The following is a 17,241-nucleotide window of genomic DNA, read 5'->3' on the forward strand; positions in this document are numbered from 1 at the left end:
CTTGCTTTCACTGTGGAGAAGATGGTCACTGGAAGAGAAACTGTCCAAAGGATCTCGCTGACCTCAAAGAGAAAAAAAAAAGGTAAATTTGATTTACTTGTGCTAGAAGCTTGTTTAGTGGAAGACAATTCCTCATCCTGGATAGTAGATTCAGGAGCCACTAACCATGTTTGTTTTTCTCTACAGATTCTTAGTTCGACGAGGAAGCTTGCTGATGGTGAGGTGACTATGAGGGTAGGCAGTGGTCAGATTGTCTCTGCAGCAGCAGTTGGAACAGCCCGTTTGGAATTTGAGAAGAATAAATTTCTTGTTTTAGAGAACGTTTATTATATTCCTAGATTTTCTAGAAACTTAATTTCTATTTCTATGTTGCATGAACAAAATTTTAAAATCTCTTTTAATGATAATTTGATTGTTATTTCAAAATATGGTTTTAAGATATGTTCTGCAAAATCTATCGACGGGCTTTATAAACTGCAAGCTAAAGAGAAATCTGTTAATAATTCTGAATTATTTAAAACAACTAATCCTAGATCTATTAAACAACAAAAGGCTGATTCCGATAGTGAAACATATCTGTAGCACTTGAGATTGGGCCATATTGGTCTAGACAGAATAAATAGGCTTGTAGAGGATGGTCCTTTTAGAGAACTATATATTGGATCTCTTCCTGTTTGTGAATCCTGTCTAGAAGGAAAAATGACCCAGAGACATTTCTCTACTAAAGGGTCAAGAGTGATTTGTCAGTATTGGCTCATTCTGGATCCATTCAGTGAAGGGTGATTTGTCAGTAGTTCTTGACGCCAATTCAATGATGTTAGAGTCGTGCGCGAGTTGAACCTCAGAGAATTTATGCATGGCTTCTCCAAACATTTCCTCCTTCCAACTCTCCAAGAACCAAGCGGAGGGGGTTGGATCTTCAGTGGTTGCCTCGGGCCTGGCCCAAGTATGGGTTTGCAGGCGACCATGCTCTATGGTGGCTCGGCTCGCTCGTGGTAGTTCTATGTCAACGTCTTTTTGTACTTCGTATGGCTCGGTCTGTTGTTTAACAGTCTTCCGCTGCTGACGTGCTGGTGACTACGACATCGGAGCCTGAGATCCATCCCTGACACGAGGAGTGTCATCTCCAGATGGATCAACCTAGACAACCAGGATCCCAGACCCACCTGGAATGGATTTTCCCCTGTCCTGTGTTTTGCGCAGGCCTTCGTTTTCCTTTCTTAATTCAGCAATCTTGGCCTCCATTTTTGCTTGGGTAGTTGTCAATGTTTTGATGGCCTCATCAGACTTATGTTGGCTAGCCTCCAACAGTCGACACATCTTGTCAAGTTGCTCACCAACATCTACTGTGGAAGCGACAAAAACGACTGCGTTTGATGCTCCATTAGTTTCACCGACATGACTTTCACGTTCAAATGAATCTTGATTCTAGTGATCGTTGCTACTTTGAAACTTTCCTTTATTCAAAGTTTCCCATAGACGGCGCCAAATTGTTGATGCAACAATTTTGATATTTCTATTTCGGGAGGTACACAGTATCAAACGTCAATTCTCCAATCTTCTCCGGTGACTTTGATGATTCTGGTGATCGTTGAGTCGTCTGGGTGTACCTGCAAGAAAGACACTCTGATGCTTAAGTCAGTCTCTTTTGCACAAATCAAAGATTAGTATTTATAGAACAAAATACTAAAAAAGTAGTTATACGATCCACTCCCTGATTGGCTATTGTTGTAAGAAAATTTCCTGCCAAAATGCCTTCTTGTATATTTAACTTGCAGAAGACAGAAGGGAAATTCGCCTCTAACCCGTGGCCTCTATCGGATTCTCCTCTGTTCTGGTTGAAATGCTTCGTTTTACTAATTCCCAAAAATAGCAAAATATTTGGGCCGAACATTTTGAGCCCAACAGTTCCCAATAAAACTACCAATTATATTTAGCTACATAACTCAACTCGATGGAAGAGGAGAAAAAAAAAACATAAAAATGTGTGTATATAGAAATTTGAGTATAATAAGAAATAAAATAAAATAAAAATTGATCTAGCTGCATTCCAAAAGTTAGTAACCAACAAATTATTAATTGAATTGTATTTTGCTAGTTTTATATTTTTCTTTTTGAAAAGTTCATTTACTTTTTTTTCCAAATATAAATTAAGTTAGTTGTAATTATTAAGCTAACTAAGAAAAATTCTCAAAATGATACAAATATGATACAATGATTGTTATTCCGTTTTAAGAATTTTTCTTTTTCATAAAGCTCTGGATAAGAATACATTGTATTTGATTAGTGCTAAAAATATCAATTTATTAGTTTTAAAGTGTAAAATAAATTAAGTTTTAATTAATATTTTCATGAATTTATTGTAATATATGTTATAATTGAAAAATATTAATTTAAATTTAATTTGTGTTTAATTTTCAGGAAATAAATTGCATTTGGACATTAATAAAAAGAGAAAAGAAAGAAATAGTTAAAACTGAAGAGAAAAAAAAAATCGTGATCTAAACCCAATAGTAATAGGCCCAAAGGAGCCCAAGCCCGCCTAGGCTTTGCCTTGTTCTCCATCACACAACGCACCACGTGGCGCTTTTCCCTCGCGCCACACATCCGTGAGCAGCCCAGCCCAGCGCCTGACCCGCGAACCACCTGGCTAGCTCCACCTGCGTGCCCACTTGATGGCCCAAACCCCTACACGCGTGTTAACCTGGTCAAATAAGCTTTTCCTTCAGCTCCAGCCGTGACAAGTGGCGTGCTCTCATTGGCTGCGACTTGGTCAAAGTCGCAGCTGCCACCAGAGCCACTATCCAACCCACTTTGTGTGCTCTTTGGGCCTTGGACCCTTCAATTTTGAGCTTTAAAGCTCACATTTTGTGTTGTTTTAGAAAAATGGTCATGATGACCATTCACTAAAATAACTTGGTTGCTATTAATAATAAGATATGATTTTTCAAGAACATATTTTATTATTAATGTTTCAGATTTATTTTGTAAACCTCATTTGTAGTTTAATTTCTTTTTAGTCATTTTCTTCTTCTATAAATAGGGACAATTCGTCCACATTATGTATGTAATTTTTAGAGTAAAGAAACTATAGCAAAATTTCTACTCACTTTATTCTCATACTTTCTTCTTAAAAATTTGTGAGAATAATGAGCATAATGACATAATTTTCCTAGGAATGTTATGGATGATTCCATATGCTAGTGATGTTATTTTGCTACTTTGATTTGCTATGTTCTTAATATAATTCATTTGAGTTGTTTATGTTTTTTCAACCTAATCTTTATTTACTTGTGCTAATAATATGTAGGATTAGTCATGTTATTATTTCTGTGTGTTTCTAATTATTAGTAAAAGTAATATTGATACATAATTGTATGTCTAATCTTCTATAGCATTATTGCCCTTGGGTATTTATTTTTTTTAGATTTTTCATAAGATTAACATTGTGCTCCTAAAGTAAAAAACTTTATAACTCAAATGGACTTTTGTTAGAAAATAATATGGATTTTAATGCTAGATTTTCCAAGTAAATGTTGGGATGTGAACTATTTACTTGTGTAGTTTTGTAAATCAAGTAACTAAGTAACTAAACAAGCATATGGATGATTCTTGAAACATTTATACTTTTCAACTCTTGATTACATTTTATTTTTTATTTCACTTGCCTCATTTTTATCATTTCATCAAAAAGACAACAAAAAAATCTCAAATCTATTTTCATTTTCATTTTTATTTATTTCATGTTACTAATTTTTTGTGTTATTTTTCTACTAATCTTTTGGTTTTAGGTTACTTCCTTGTGGATCGTCCGTCGAACTTTTACTACAACTACCGCTAGTGGTTGTCACATTTTTGACGTTAAACAGTATTGTATCATATTTGGATGTACATAATTATGACACGGTATGCTAATATCTCAATGCGTATATAACACAATTAATAAATATGTCAAATATATATACACGTACATTGGGTATTTTTATGGTGCAACTCACAAAAAGATGTGCACCAATTGTTTGCACCCCGTGAATAATTTTCGGCGTAAAATTTTTTTATGACCATGTATATTGTAGTTATTTAAAGTATTCTGTAAATTTTTAGAAAATTCTGAATAATTTAGAGTACTGAAAACAAGGTTCAAGCAAATTGTTACACGCGTGACTATTTTTATTATGCGTGTAAAAATCAATATGTTTGAAAATTATTTTTTTTGTCCTTAGATATTAGCATGTATCATGTGTGTTTTTACATCTCATTTAAATGGGCCTTTTGGGCTTTCATCTTTTAATAAAAATTAGGCGTATACATTTTTACTCCTAACAAATACATATCATGTGTGTGTATTTTTATGGGATCGACGTAAACACGATAAGTTTAAGTAACGGTTACACACATCATTTTGGAATTAAGCAGGTATACCAAAATCTATCTTGTTTATTTGTAAATTGTAATACACTCATCAACTCGACATTTACACATGCATTAACTATATATATCACCTAAATTTACGTTTTGTGCCAATATTTTCGATCTACTTCCAAAATTTCTTGTCTAAAATGTGCTCAAATTTAAAAAGTTGATTTATTCTTTTCTAGTCAATAATATTATATCATTCTTCATTAACTTGAGTTTCTCTCTCTGTCTTCATTATATTATATACTTTATATCAGCTGTTACCCTTAAGTCCATGCATTTATCATGTGGTAGCTATAGGTACTTGATATTATAATTTTTACCATAACTTTTAAACACTTTCCTAGGCTTATATGAGATTTTGTGCATTTCTCGGATCATGTTTTCTCCATGGCTTGTGGTTCAATCAAAGAGCATTAGGTTCAAGAAATTTGTGATGCATGAGATCCCATCATTCCATCATGAATTTTACATATTTAACAATTTAACTCCTAATTTTATTAATACGAAAAAGGGCTACAGAAAGCTATTTGATCGATCATTATATTAATGCACCACGTGAGGTCAACTTCAAAACTTTTCAATTCTATTTAAATATATAAACCCTGTACGTACACTTTTAGTAGTAGCTTGGACACATGCTAGATATGATAAATAATTCTTATTATTTTATAATATATATCAAGTGGTTTGTAATTTATTATGAGAATATGATATAATTCCAAAAATAAAAAACTAAAGAATTAAAAAATATAAAGGTGTACGTATACTAAATAATGTACTGTGATATTTATAGATCACCATGGACAAACTTTCTATAATAAAAAAAATACGTAAACAATAGATTTTCTAAGTGTCAATTTATGCATGCAAAAGAACATTAGTACTATAAATATTATGCAACAAATATAGGAAAAACGTTGTTATATTTCTTTGACCTTCAAGTAAATACTCCTGATCACAATGAAGGATTAAGAAGAGTCTTAGGAAGAAGAAAAAGAGAACCGAAATCGATCGATTCCGGCCACCGGACCCCATGGCTTCAACCTTAAGCCGCTCCACAACTTTGTTGTTACTTTCAACCTTACTTCTTCTTCTTCTTCTTCCTTTCCTCTCCCATAATATAACCTTGAGCCAAAACCAGCTTACCATACACTCTTTGTCTTCTTCTTTCAGTATTTCCTTCACTAATAATAATGACACCACCACCACCACTACTACTCCTATTCTAACTTATAATATTTCGAACACCAATGATACAATTACACCAAAAGTTTCTGTAGAAGCTTTTCTCTCGAGTTTTATGCATCAAAACAATACTATAATTAGTAATCATCATATTGCTGCTAAAAAGGTGAGCATCGTTGATTTTTATTTTATGTGTGTGTGTGTGTGTGTGTGTGTGAATATAGATGAAGTATTTAATTATTAATGCTTTTGTTTCATTTATTAGAACTAACGTGTAGATAAATGGGTCATATATAGTTTGAATTTTCGGCCAACTTATATAATCTTAATTGTATGTGTTTTTTTGAGCAGATCATCAAGAAGAAGAGAAGGTTGGATAGAATTGCTTATGATTTGGCTAAGGCTCGAGTAGCTATTCGTCAAGCTATTCTTTCCAAAAGTTTCAAGTCTGATAAGAATGAGAGCTTCGTACCAAGAGGTTCCATTTACAGAAATCCATATGCTTTTCATCAGTAAGTACTTTTAGTCTATACTTTTGTATCCCAAGTTGCACCCAAAAACAAAGTGCTATGTTTTAACTTAATTATGTATATATTTTTGGGGTGCAAATTCAGGAGTCATATAGAAATGGTGAAGAGATTCAAAGTGTGGAGCTACAAGGAAGGAGAGCGGCCAATATTCCACATGGGCCCAATGAGTAACATCTATGCGATTGAAGGACAATTCATAGAAGAAATAGAGAGTGAGGAGAGCCCTTTCAGAGCTAAACATCCTGAGGAGGCACACACATTTTTTATGCCCATAAGTGTAGCTAACATCATTAAGTTTATTTATAGCCCTGTTATTTACCCATCTGACTACAATCGAGATCGACTCTATCGACTTATGAATGATTATGTTGGTGTTGTGGCCAATAAGTACCCATTTTGGAACAAAAGCAATGGTGCTGATCATTTCATGGTTTCGTGCCACGATTGGGTGAGTTTCATTCTTCTTATTATACTGATTAATTTCTCTATATATATACTCATGCATGCATAGATTATATATCGTGTAAAAAAAACTTATGTCTGAGTATAATAATAACACATCGACATTGGGTTATAATTTTCAAGTTAGTATAAAGGAATCACTTTGCATATGATAAAATATAATTAAGAGATTACAAAAATATGTATTTGATCAATGTGAACACCTCATATATGTATATATATATAATAAAAAAACTCATGTTACTAAAATGTGAGAATGAATATCTATAGTCGATCGATCTGTCATGCGTGAGTAATGCAGGTGCTACTTATTCTTTTTCCTATGTAATAATATTCGACTTATAAAAACTCTCGTACCATTTATTGAGGAAGTAGTAAAGTGCATATTTTCTTTTAATAATATGATAAATTGACTTATTAAAACCATGTAAGTCCATTTCAACAATCACTGGTTCAATGTATTTTCAACTATATACAAAATTCAGGCTCCAGAAGTATCACATGAAAAACCTCAACTCTTCAAGAACTTCATAAGAGTTTTATGCAATGCCAATACTTCAGAAGGATTTCAGCCTAGAAGAGATGTCTCACTACCTGAAATCTATTTGAGAAGAGGAACTTTGGGCCCAGTAGATTTGGGCCAAGCCCCACACGAGCGCACAATATTGGCCTTTTTTGCTGGTGGACTCCATGGATACATTAGAAAGATCTTGTTCCAACAATGGAAAGACAAAGACATTGATATTCAGGTCTTTGAGAAGGTTCCAAGGGGGCTAAACTACACCAAGCTAATGGGCAAAGCTAAGTATTGCTTGTGCCCAAGTGGGTACGAAGTGGCTAGTCCAAGAGTGGTGGAGGCAATCAATGCAGGTTGTGTCCCAGTGATAATCTCTGGTAGTTATTCACTACCCTTTAGTGATGTACTTGATTGGAGCCAATTTACCGTACAAATCCCAATCTCAAAAATACCAGAAATTAAGAACATCTTAAGTCATATTCCAAATGAGAAGTACTTGAGATTATATGATAAGGTTTCTCAAGTGAAGAGGCATTTTGTGTTGAATCGGCCAGCTAAACCGTTTGATGTGTATCACATGGTGCTTCATTCAATTTGGTTAAGACGACTCAACTTTAAAATTGGAAACATAAATAGCTTGTGATTAAACTTATATTATTTTATTTGTTGTTTGTTTTAATATGTAAGTGACCCTTGTAAGATGTATTATATATAGACATGTGTGATATATCAACTAATTATAAGCTAGTCAATCACTTAAATTGATCATTATGTATTGTAAACGTTCTAATATATGTATAATTATGCTCATGATTTCTTTCAAATTAAAAATTCAATATTAAGGATATTAAGAGTTCCTCGTATTGCTTATTCCCAACTATTGTGATTGTGACTCATATTGTATTTGATCCGGTCTAAAAAGCTTAGGGTGCGACATTTTATGGTGATCTAAATTTATGCTCGCATTTGTATTGTTTGTTATTAAATAGTAGAATTTTCTCTCCTCTGCCAGGTTTTTTTTACCAAAAGGGTTTCCACATAAAATCCATGTGTTCTTATTTTTCTTTATGTTGTTGGTTTGTTTGTTTCTATTTATAACAAATCGGTATCAGAGTATAGGTTAGATCTCGATAATAGTGTCTGTAAAATATAAAACTAAGAATGTGAAAAATAATGACGTGAGAGATAAAAGGGTTTAAATAGTGAGCTTGGAGTGATGTGTGTCGTTGTTCTTGAATTGGGTGGACGGTCTAGATGGTCTCGAGGAAGTATAAATTTATCAAAACTCAAAATTAAAGCTTCACACCACCCAAGGGACGTCTTAATAATCATCTCAAGTTCAATCACGTCTTTAACATCCTTATGCCAGAGTGACACGCCATGTCATCGTTGTCGGTCACAAAGTCTTGGTGGTAGGTTTTTAAGGACAACATGTCGTAGCAAAAATGTCATCATAGTAGCTCCATATGTGTATAGGGACCTACTGCGACGACATCAAAATGTCTTCACAATAGAGTTTATTTACTGGGACGACCACGACGTCCCAGTAGGACACTGGCAAAAGTCTTCTCACAACAAGGAAAATGGGCTTTTACTTCGGTTTTTAAGCTTGATTTACTTCGGTTTTCGCTAAAATTCGCAACCGAAGTAGTTCGGAGCGAAGTAAAAACTAGCTAAAAACCGAAGTAGAATCCCCACTTTCTACTTCGGTTTTACCCAATAACCGAAGTAGAAAGTGTATATACGCTAGCATCCTGGGCACTTTCTACTTCGGTTTTTAGGTAAAACCGAAGTAAAATGTGCACTTTCTACTTCGGTTTTACCTAAGAACCGAAGTAAAAGGGGACTTTCTACTTCGGTTCTTAGGTAAAATCGAAGTAGAAAGTGTACATTTTACTTCGGTTTTACCTAAAAACCGATGTAGAAAGTGCCCGCATTTTTTATTTAATATATGTTTCTAATTATTTTTAAATGGATGGTTTCTATTTTTAGATAAATATATATATATATTTTGGCCTGATTTTATTTAATTGATCTAATTAATATATTTTTTTTTTGGCCTAATTATTTTTCAACAATTTAATTATATAATATTACAATTATTTATATTTTTACAATTGAAATTGGTTAAGAATTTTTTTTGAATGAAAATATGATAACTTTTATTAATTAAAAATGTTGTACATAAACATATAAAATACAAGTACTTAAGTAAGATAACTAGCCTTAACATTAATACATTTACAAAAGACTAAACTTACAACTAAACAAAAATAGGCTTACTGATAAATGTATGGTATCAATTTGCCTAACCATTCGTGTTGGATTGGCAAGAGGTCTGCAATCTCACAATATTGCGTCTTCCCACCAAACTGTAAAATTAATAAATATAAATTAATTTCATAGATTATCGATAGCAAATAAATTATAAAAAATAAACTTACTTTTTCTTTTAGGGTAGTCATTGCATTTGATGCCCGTACAAGATCTCTAATGTACTTCAAGACATAAAAACCACATTCATGACTTTGTGGTTGTCTTGGACATGTAACATTGAATATCTTTGTGGGATTGCCGAGTAATGCATTGGAAGAAGCTCTATAATATGCACTATTTAAAAAGAAAATTATTAACAAAAGTTATTAAAATGAAGTAACATGTAATATTTGTTGCATATTAAGAAATATTTTAAAAAATTTAAGACTTACCTCATTATCATTGAATCAATTTCTTCTGGACGTTTGTGTGATTTCAATGGATCTAAGAACACGATTTTTCCTTTAGGCATAGCAATCACCAATATCCAATGTTCCCTAAAATAAGAAGCGTATGTTAAGTAAAATAATTAAATTTTTAATATATGACTAATCAAATAAAAAAAATTTACACTATTTCTTACCGTATGTTCCAAGGTATAAGGTAAAGTTGACCAACTCTATCCATGGTCATCAACCAATTCGCCAAGTCAATGGTTGATCGCTCTACATCGTTAACATTATTAATGCTAAGACGTTCAATGTCATAAAACTTGTAATAGACACGCTGATTTGGAAATAGGGACTCCCAAATGCATCTGCAAAATTTTCTTTAGTGTTAAATATTTTGAAAAATTTCGGCAGAGTTTCCCCTATAAATAGGACTTCCCAAACCTGTAAACATTCAATGTCTATGAAAATTTTCAACAGATCACAGAGCAGTACTCATAACTGATTCTAAATTCCTATCATTTCAAAGAATTAGTTTAAGGGATACCTTAATCCGAATATCATTGCTGAGCCTCCAATCATATGCAAGGTAGCAACTTGTTCCACATCCTCTGAAGTTAGGAATATTGACTCGCGATTCATGAATGTTGGGTCCACTGGAATGGAGACGACTGAGTTTATTCCCTTAACTCTGCAAAATTCTCTCACCATAAACTGAAGGCTAACATGGATGCGATTCATGATGTGATCGGCAAATGGTTGGCCTTCGGTCAGAGTGTTTTCTGGATTGACGTGAGACCCAGCTGATGACAGATGCGGGCTAGTCATAGGAGGTTTTGACATATCCTTGGATGAACTTTTTGACATAGGAGGTTTCTTTCTTAGAGGACCCTACACAACATCAAGTTAAAATAATATTAAAATACTAGACCAACAAATATTTTAATAGGTAACAAATTAAAGAATTCGTTTATACCTGGTCAGTCATAATTAAATCTTTTGGCCAAGGAAGAAATGTGTCATAAGTATCTCGAACATAGTGTATCTCCCCAACAGAACATGGGATTTCAGCATCCTCTTGTAACATTTTGGTGACTCGCACCTTCGCATATTCGTCTGTCAGTTGAACACCATGAATAGTCAGTGGACCCACCCCATCAATGATAACACCCTCTGCCACCACATTATGAATATTATCCGAACAAAGTAACACATCCTGCATGTACGGTGTGTCATCCTGCATGTACGGTGTGTGGTATTCTTCGTCGCTCTGCTCGTCATCATTGTCGTGTTCATCCATATCATCTATCCCACTTGCTTGTTTAGCTTTTTCCTCCTCTAAAGCTTTAAGTTCTACTTTGAGCCTCGCAATTTCTGCATCTTTCTTACTAACAACATCAGCCATTTCTGTTGCTATTTTTGGTTTTCTTCCAAAGACGGACGAAATCTTCGCAAACGACCTACAATAATCAACCAAATTTATTTTAAAACTAAAATATTATAGAATTAAGTTAAATGCAACAAATAAAAAATAATATCATACCCAAGTGCTCTAACACGCCCTGGGTGCTCAGGTGTCCCTAAAGCTTGCGTTAATATGTCATTCCGACCCTTTGCAATGATTTCTCCACTACTAACTTTTTCTTTCAGCTCATTCTGTGGAACAAACCAGTGGTCACTTATATTAGTGACTTATAAGAACTTTATCATTCCTAAATTACTTTAAAATACTTGCTTGAAACCACTTACAATTCTTGCTTCAATTTGTTTGTCCAAATCTGTGACAAGAACCTTCCTCTTTTCTCATGCTCTTATCCATACTTGGTACCGTTCTACATCTGCCACACCTAGTTCAGTTTTCTACAACATACAACAATTAATTAAAGTTGGTGAGTGCAATATTCTTCATAACAAGTTGACAATTATAAAATAGTGATGTGAATTACTTACCAGGTCCTCTCTAACATTGGCAAGCCCTCTACGAGATGTACGATGCCTCGAAGTATATTTGAGAGCTCTTTCACGTTGTGCTTCCCGCAAAGCCTACATTAAATAGGTAACAATAGGTTTTTAAGCAATTATTAGTATTTCAAAACTAATAAATCATATACATAATAGATATACACAATAGTACCATAAACTCAGGAGATAAACGGTGGCTAACAAATGTCCTCCAATCTTCTAGGTTAAGTTCTGGATATTTCTTAGGAAGGATTTGGAGTTCATCTATCAGACCGTCTTCTGCCAAAGGGTAGATGTAGTCACTAGTGATGTTGGTCTTAAAATCTCTCATCATTCTTCCCGCACTTTTCATTAATTCTGGTTTCCAATTTTCTGGAATGTTAAAGGCACCCTGAAATAGAAAGAAAATGATTAATGAAATGCAAAGTAATTCATGAAAATGATCAATATATTAATGTAATTAAAATATTCATAAAATATTTTCTTACATATACATCCTCCCATATTCTAACCAAAGTGAATCCAAGTTCATCAATTCTAACCCCAACATTGTTGTTCACCCAAGAACACTTGAGCAGAGGAATTTGAAATAAGGAATAATCAAGCTCCCATATTTCTTCAACAACCCCATAATATGCCATAGTACCAGCAACTGGATTATTGTCTTTTGCACTAGCGAAATGCACTGCTTCTGCCACAATACTTACTCCACTATTTTGAACCATTCGAGGATCATCTCGTGACTTTGTGTGAAATCTTTTTCCTCCAACAATATAAGCATTGTGCTTTATTACATGAACACTTGGTCCAAATGATATGCGTTTTAACTCTGTCGACACTCCATGGTTTTCTTCTCCCAACCTTGCTAGAATAATATTTTTCAACCATCGACTAAATGTTTTATTGTGCTCATCTATAATCCATTTCTGTTTATTTTTAACCTTGTTGGGAATCATTGATTGTAATAACTCCATGTGCTCACTACAATACAAAGTACAACATATTAAAATTTCAATTATACATAAAAATGAGCATAATGTTTATTAAATCTATAACTTACGTTATATAGGGTTGAACTTCGGGATTGTTTTCCAACACAACTAAATGAGATTGATCTAATTCTGCACGAGATATGGTCACTACTGTTCCTTTCCCTCGTAATCCTCTATCAACTCCATCCGAGTTATTCCGTGGTTTTCTAATTCCGATTGTGTCGATTCCAACCATGTACTCTGAACAAAATTCCACAGCTTCTTCAGCTAAATAACACTCAACCATACAAGCTTCAGGGCGATGGTGATTACGTACATATCCTTTCAACACCTTCATATTCCTTTCAAATGGATACATCCATCTCGCCCAAACTGGCCCACACAACTTGGCTTCTCTTACTAAATGGACCATCAAATGTATCATGATGTCAAAAAATGATGGTGGAAAATATTTTTCAAGCTTGCATAAAGTTTCAACTATTTCATCATGCAATGCATTCAACTTCTTCATTTCCAATTCTTTTCCGCATAGTTGATTAAAGAAGATGCACACACTTGTCAAACTATCTCTAACTCTTTTTGGTAAAACTGACCGAATGGCAATTGGAAGTAATTGTTGCATTAATATATGACAATCATGTGATTTCATTCCAATTAACTTCAAATCTTCCATAGACACCAAGTTTCGAACATTCGATGAGTAACCATCAGGCACTTTCATCCCTGCCAATGATTGACATACGGCTTGCTTCTCTTCTTTAGACAATGTAAAACAAGCAGGAGGCAAATATGTGCGAGCCCCCTTTTCTTCAGGTGCCAAGCGGTGTCTTATACCCATTTCAACAAGATCTAAACGACTAGACAAACCATCTTTGGTTTTACCTGGGATATCAAGTAATGTACCGATTATACTTTCACATACATTTTTTTCTATGTGCATGACATCCAAGCAATGTCTAACGAGTAAATCTTTCCAGTAAGGAAGTTGAAAGAAAATTGATTTTCTTTGAAAACATCCATTGACTTTTTTGTTTTTATTCTTCTTCCCATACCTAAAGTGAACTTTTTCTACTTCCTTAAGAATTTGCTCACCTGACAATGGCAAAGGAGCAATGTCTCGTTCCACAGTACCGTCAAATGCCTTTTTTTTATTTCTGTCAGGATGACTTAAATGCAAATATCGTCTATGACCCATATAACACATTTTGCGTCCATTTGACAAGCGACGGGCCCTTGTGTTGGTGCAACAAATTGGACAAGCTTGGTAACCTTTTGTGCTTAAACCTAATAGGTTACCATATGCTGGAAAATCATTAACAGTCCATAACAACACCGCTTTCAAATTAAACACTTCTTTTTTAAAACCATCATATGCCTCAACACCATTTCATACAACTCTTTCAAATCATCAATTAATGGTGCCAAGTAAACATCGATATCATGTTCTGGTTGTTTTGGGCCCGAAATCATTAATGAAAGCATCATGAACTTCCTTTTCATCACTAACCAAGGAGGAAGATTGTACATAACCAGGAAGACAGGCCATGAACTATGCCTACTACTAACAGATCTATGCGGGTTTACTCCATCAGCAGCTAAACCAAGACGAAGATGTCTTAGTTCATTTTTGAATTCTGGATTGATATAATCTACCTTCTTCCAGGCCTGTGAATCTACAGGATGCCGGAGTTTACCATCTTTCACTCGTCCAGTCTCGTGCCATATTAAGTTCTTAGAGTGTTCTGCACTTCGATATAATCGCTTCAACCGCGAAATCAAAGGTAAGTACCATAGCACTTTCTGAGGAATAAGTTTCCTAATCTCTTTACTTTTGTTAGGTTTGTACCGTGATAAACCACATTCTGGGCAAGCGTCCATGTCTGCATACTCCTTACGATATAAAATACAATCATTCGGACATGCATGAATCTTCTCATACTTCAACCCTATCAAACTTAATGTTTTCTTTACTTCATATGTAGACTCCGGAAAACAATTTTCTAGCGGCAAAATCTCCTTGAAAGCAGCTAAAAATTGACTGAAACACTTATCACTAACTCCATTTTCTGCTTTTATGTTATAAAATTTAACCATTGTGGGCAATCTTAGTTTATTGCAACCACTGAACAATTGTCTGTCTGCATCTCTAACCATACTATCAAATTTTTCTGGATTATGAAAAAACTCTTCTTGTGCTTCATCAAGCAATTCTATAGGATGATCATCAAAATCATTACTCTCAAAATCATCTACACCTCGCCTACCTAATGGATATGGGTCATCATTTAATAATTCTCCATGCCAATACCATTTACTATAACTCATATCAAATCCCCGACAAAATACATGATCCTTTATCATGGTAATATTCCCCTTTACTCCATTACCACAATCGATACAAGGACAACGAATTTTTTGTGGATCACTACAATTCTTTAGGCAAAACTCTAAAAATTTGTTGAATCCATCTTGAAATTGTGATGTTTCTCTCCTCTCAAGCATCCATGATTTATCCATACTAATAACAATATTCAATTCCTAATAAGTTAGAAAAAAAACTTATATTAGGTTCTAGTCTTATAAAATTTTTTAAAAATTCAGCAGAGTATCCTCTGTTTCTATAGCATACCGTAATTTCATAATTACCTATAAAATCAATACAAACAAACACAATAATCAAGCATATATGAATCCATCATTATTAGGTTCTAGTCTTATAAATTTTTTAAAAAATTCGGCAGAGTATCCTCTGTTTCTATAGCATACCGTAATTTAAAAATTACCTATAAAACCATTTAAAACAAACACAATAATCAAGCATAGATGAATCTATCATTATTAGGTTCTAGTCTTATAAATTTTTTTAAAAATTCGGCAGAGTATCCTCTGTTTCTATAGCATACCGCAATTTCAAAATTTCTTATAACAACAACACAAACAAACAAAATAATCAAGCATAAATCAATCCATCCTTATATCACCACAGCACGCAAATTTCCCAGAGCCTACTTCACTAATTTTCAAACATAACTTTCACTAAATCTAATATGCATGATTACATTAGTCTTATCTTTATACATAAATCGTATAGTAATATAAATACAAAAAATAACTAACATTCAATATTAATCTTCAATGCACCCGAAATGAACAACAAAGTTCACCACTCAATCAACGACCCTACTAAAACATTACATAATTAATTATCAAATCAATAAATAAAAAAAATCAAACTAGTTAATGAAACTAATGAACAACACTTTGATCATCTTCAAGTTATTTTTTTTCAAATATTTAAAAAACAAATTTATCTATTGTAAAAATTTCTAAAACTAACTAATATGCATATATATATATATTTATAATAAACCTAATTTTTATCACATTATTTAAACTAACAAAATAAATAAATAATTATAAAAATTAATAAAATATTAATTATATTAATTTTAAATTCGGAATAATAAAAAAAATTAAAAAAAACATAGAAAATTAAAAAATTATCATCAAAACCACATTTTAGTAATCTATACCTGTTTTGAAGCTCAAAATCCCCTTGCAATGTCAAAAATCCGGTCAAAATCTGGCAAGAAACACCACTTTCAAATGGAGAAAAAACCCACGGCCAAATGCCTTTTTTTCTCTAAAAAACAAAAAAAAAAAGATTTTTGGACTATATTTCGGTTTATAGGGTAGAAATATTGCAAGAAATAAAGAAAAAACAAAAAAAAAAGGCTTGGAGAATCAAAATGGGTGTTGGCTCACGGTGGTTAATGGAGGTTTTGGGGGTTTCTTTTTGCACAGAGGGTAGAGAGGTTTTGAGAAGATGACTGTTCGGGTCTAGGGAAGGGACTTATAAAGCACTTTTAACTTCGGCTTTTGGTAAAAACCGAAGTAGAAAGTGGACTTTCCACTTCGGTTTTTACCAAAAAACCGAAGTTAAAGGTCCTTAAGTGATACCCCTTGGAGACTTTTAACTTCGGTTTTTTGGTAAAAACCGAAGTGGAAGGTACACTTTCTACTTCGGTTTTTACCTAAAAACCGAAGTTAAAAGTGCACAAGGGCCGCGTTTGGTTTGGCCATTGTTTTGCATTTTTACTATCTCTAAACATAATATAAGGGCTTGTGCAAACAAACACGGCCCTCTCCACTATGAATTTTTCACTTCGTTTTTTTAAAAAAGCGAAGTAGAAAGTAATTTTTTTCAGAGCGCCAATTTGAAAAGCGAAGTAAAAGAGTTTGAAAAGGTTTTTACTTCGCTTTTTTTGTATGCTCACTATAAAAACCGAAGTAAAAACCTATATTTCTAGTAGTGTCTTTTAAAAAAAATTGGACCATATTGTGATGACATATCGTCTCTGTAGGTATTTTTCAAAATATTTTTTCTTTTTAATTTTGGACCTACAATGACGACATATCGTCTCTCTAGGTTTTTTCAGAATTAAAAAAATAATTAAATTTTGGGACCT

At 33.5% G+C, this 17,241-nt stretch overlaps 2 protein-coding genes across 2 annotated transcripts; one reads left to right on the forward strand and one right to left on the reverse strand.

Moving 5' to 3' along the window:
- The first annotated feature begins 5,964 nt into the window (after positions 1-5,964).
- LOC133785712 (probable glycosyltransferase At3g42180) lies at positions 5,965-7,756 on the forward strand. The gene is made up of 3 exons (XM_062224930.1): positions 5,965-6,116; positions 6,219-6,582; positions 7,082-7,756. Exons 2-3 carry the CDS (start codon positions 6,232-6,234, stop codon positions 7,754-7,756), a joined length of 1,026 nt encoding a protein of 341 aa, XP_062080914.1. The 5' UTR covers positions 5,965-6,116; positions 6,219-6,231.
- A 164-nt stretch (positions 7,757-7,920) lies between these two features.
- On the reverse strand, positions 7,921-11,077 carry LOC133785714 (uncharacterized). Its single transcript, XM_062224931.1, has 6 exons — positions 10,795-11,077; positions 10,366-10,709; positions 10,013-10,186; positions 9,822-9,926; positions 9,597-9,723; positions 7,921-7,929 (listed from the first exon to the last, which is right to left on the reverse strand). The coding sequence occupies exons 1-6, from the start codon at positions 11,059-11,061 to the stop codon at positions 7,921-7,923; spliced, it is 1,026 nt and encodes a 341-aa protein (XP_062080915.1). The 5' UTR covers positions 11,062-11,077.
- Between the last annotated feature and the right edge of the window lie 6,164 nt (positions 11,078-17,241).

Source organism: Humulus lupulus, chromosome 6 (genome assembly GCF_963169125.1).
Source record: "Humulus lupulus chromosome 6, drHumLupu1.1, whole genome shotgun sequence".
NCBI classification, from domain to species: domain Eukaryota; kingdom Viridiplantae; phylum Streptophyta; class Magnoliopsida; order Rosales; family Cannabaceae; genus Humulus; species Humulus lupulus.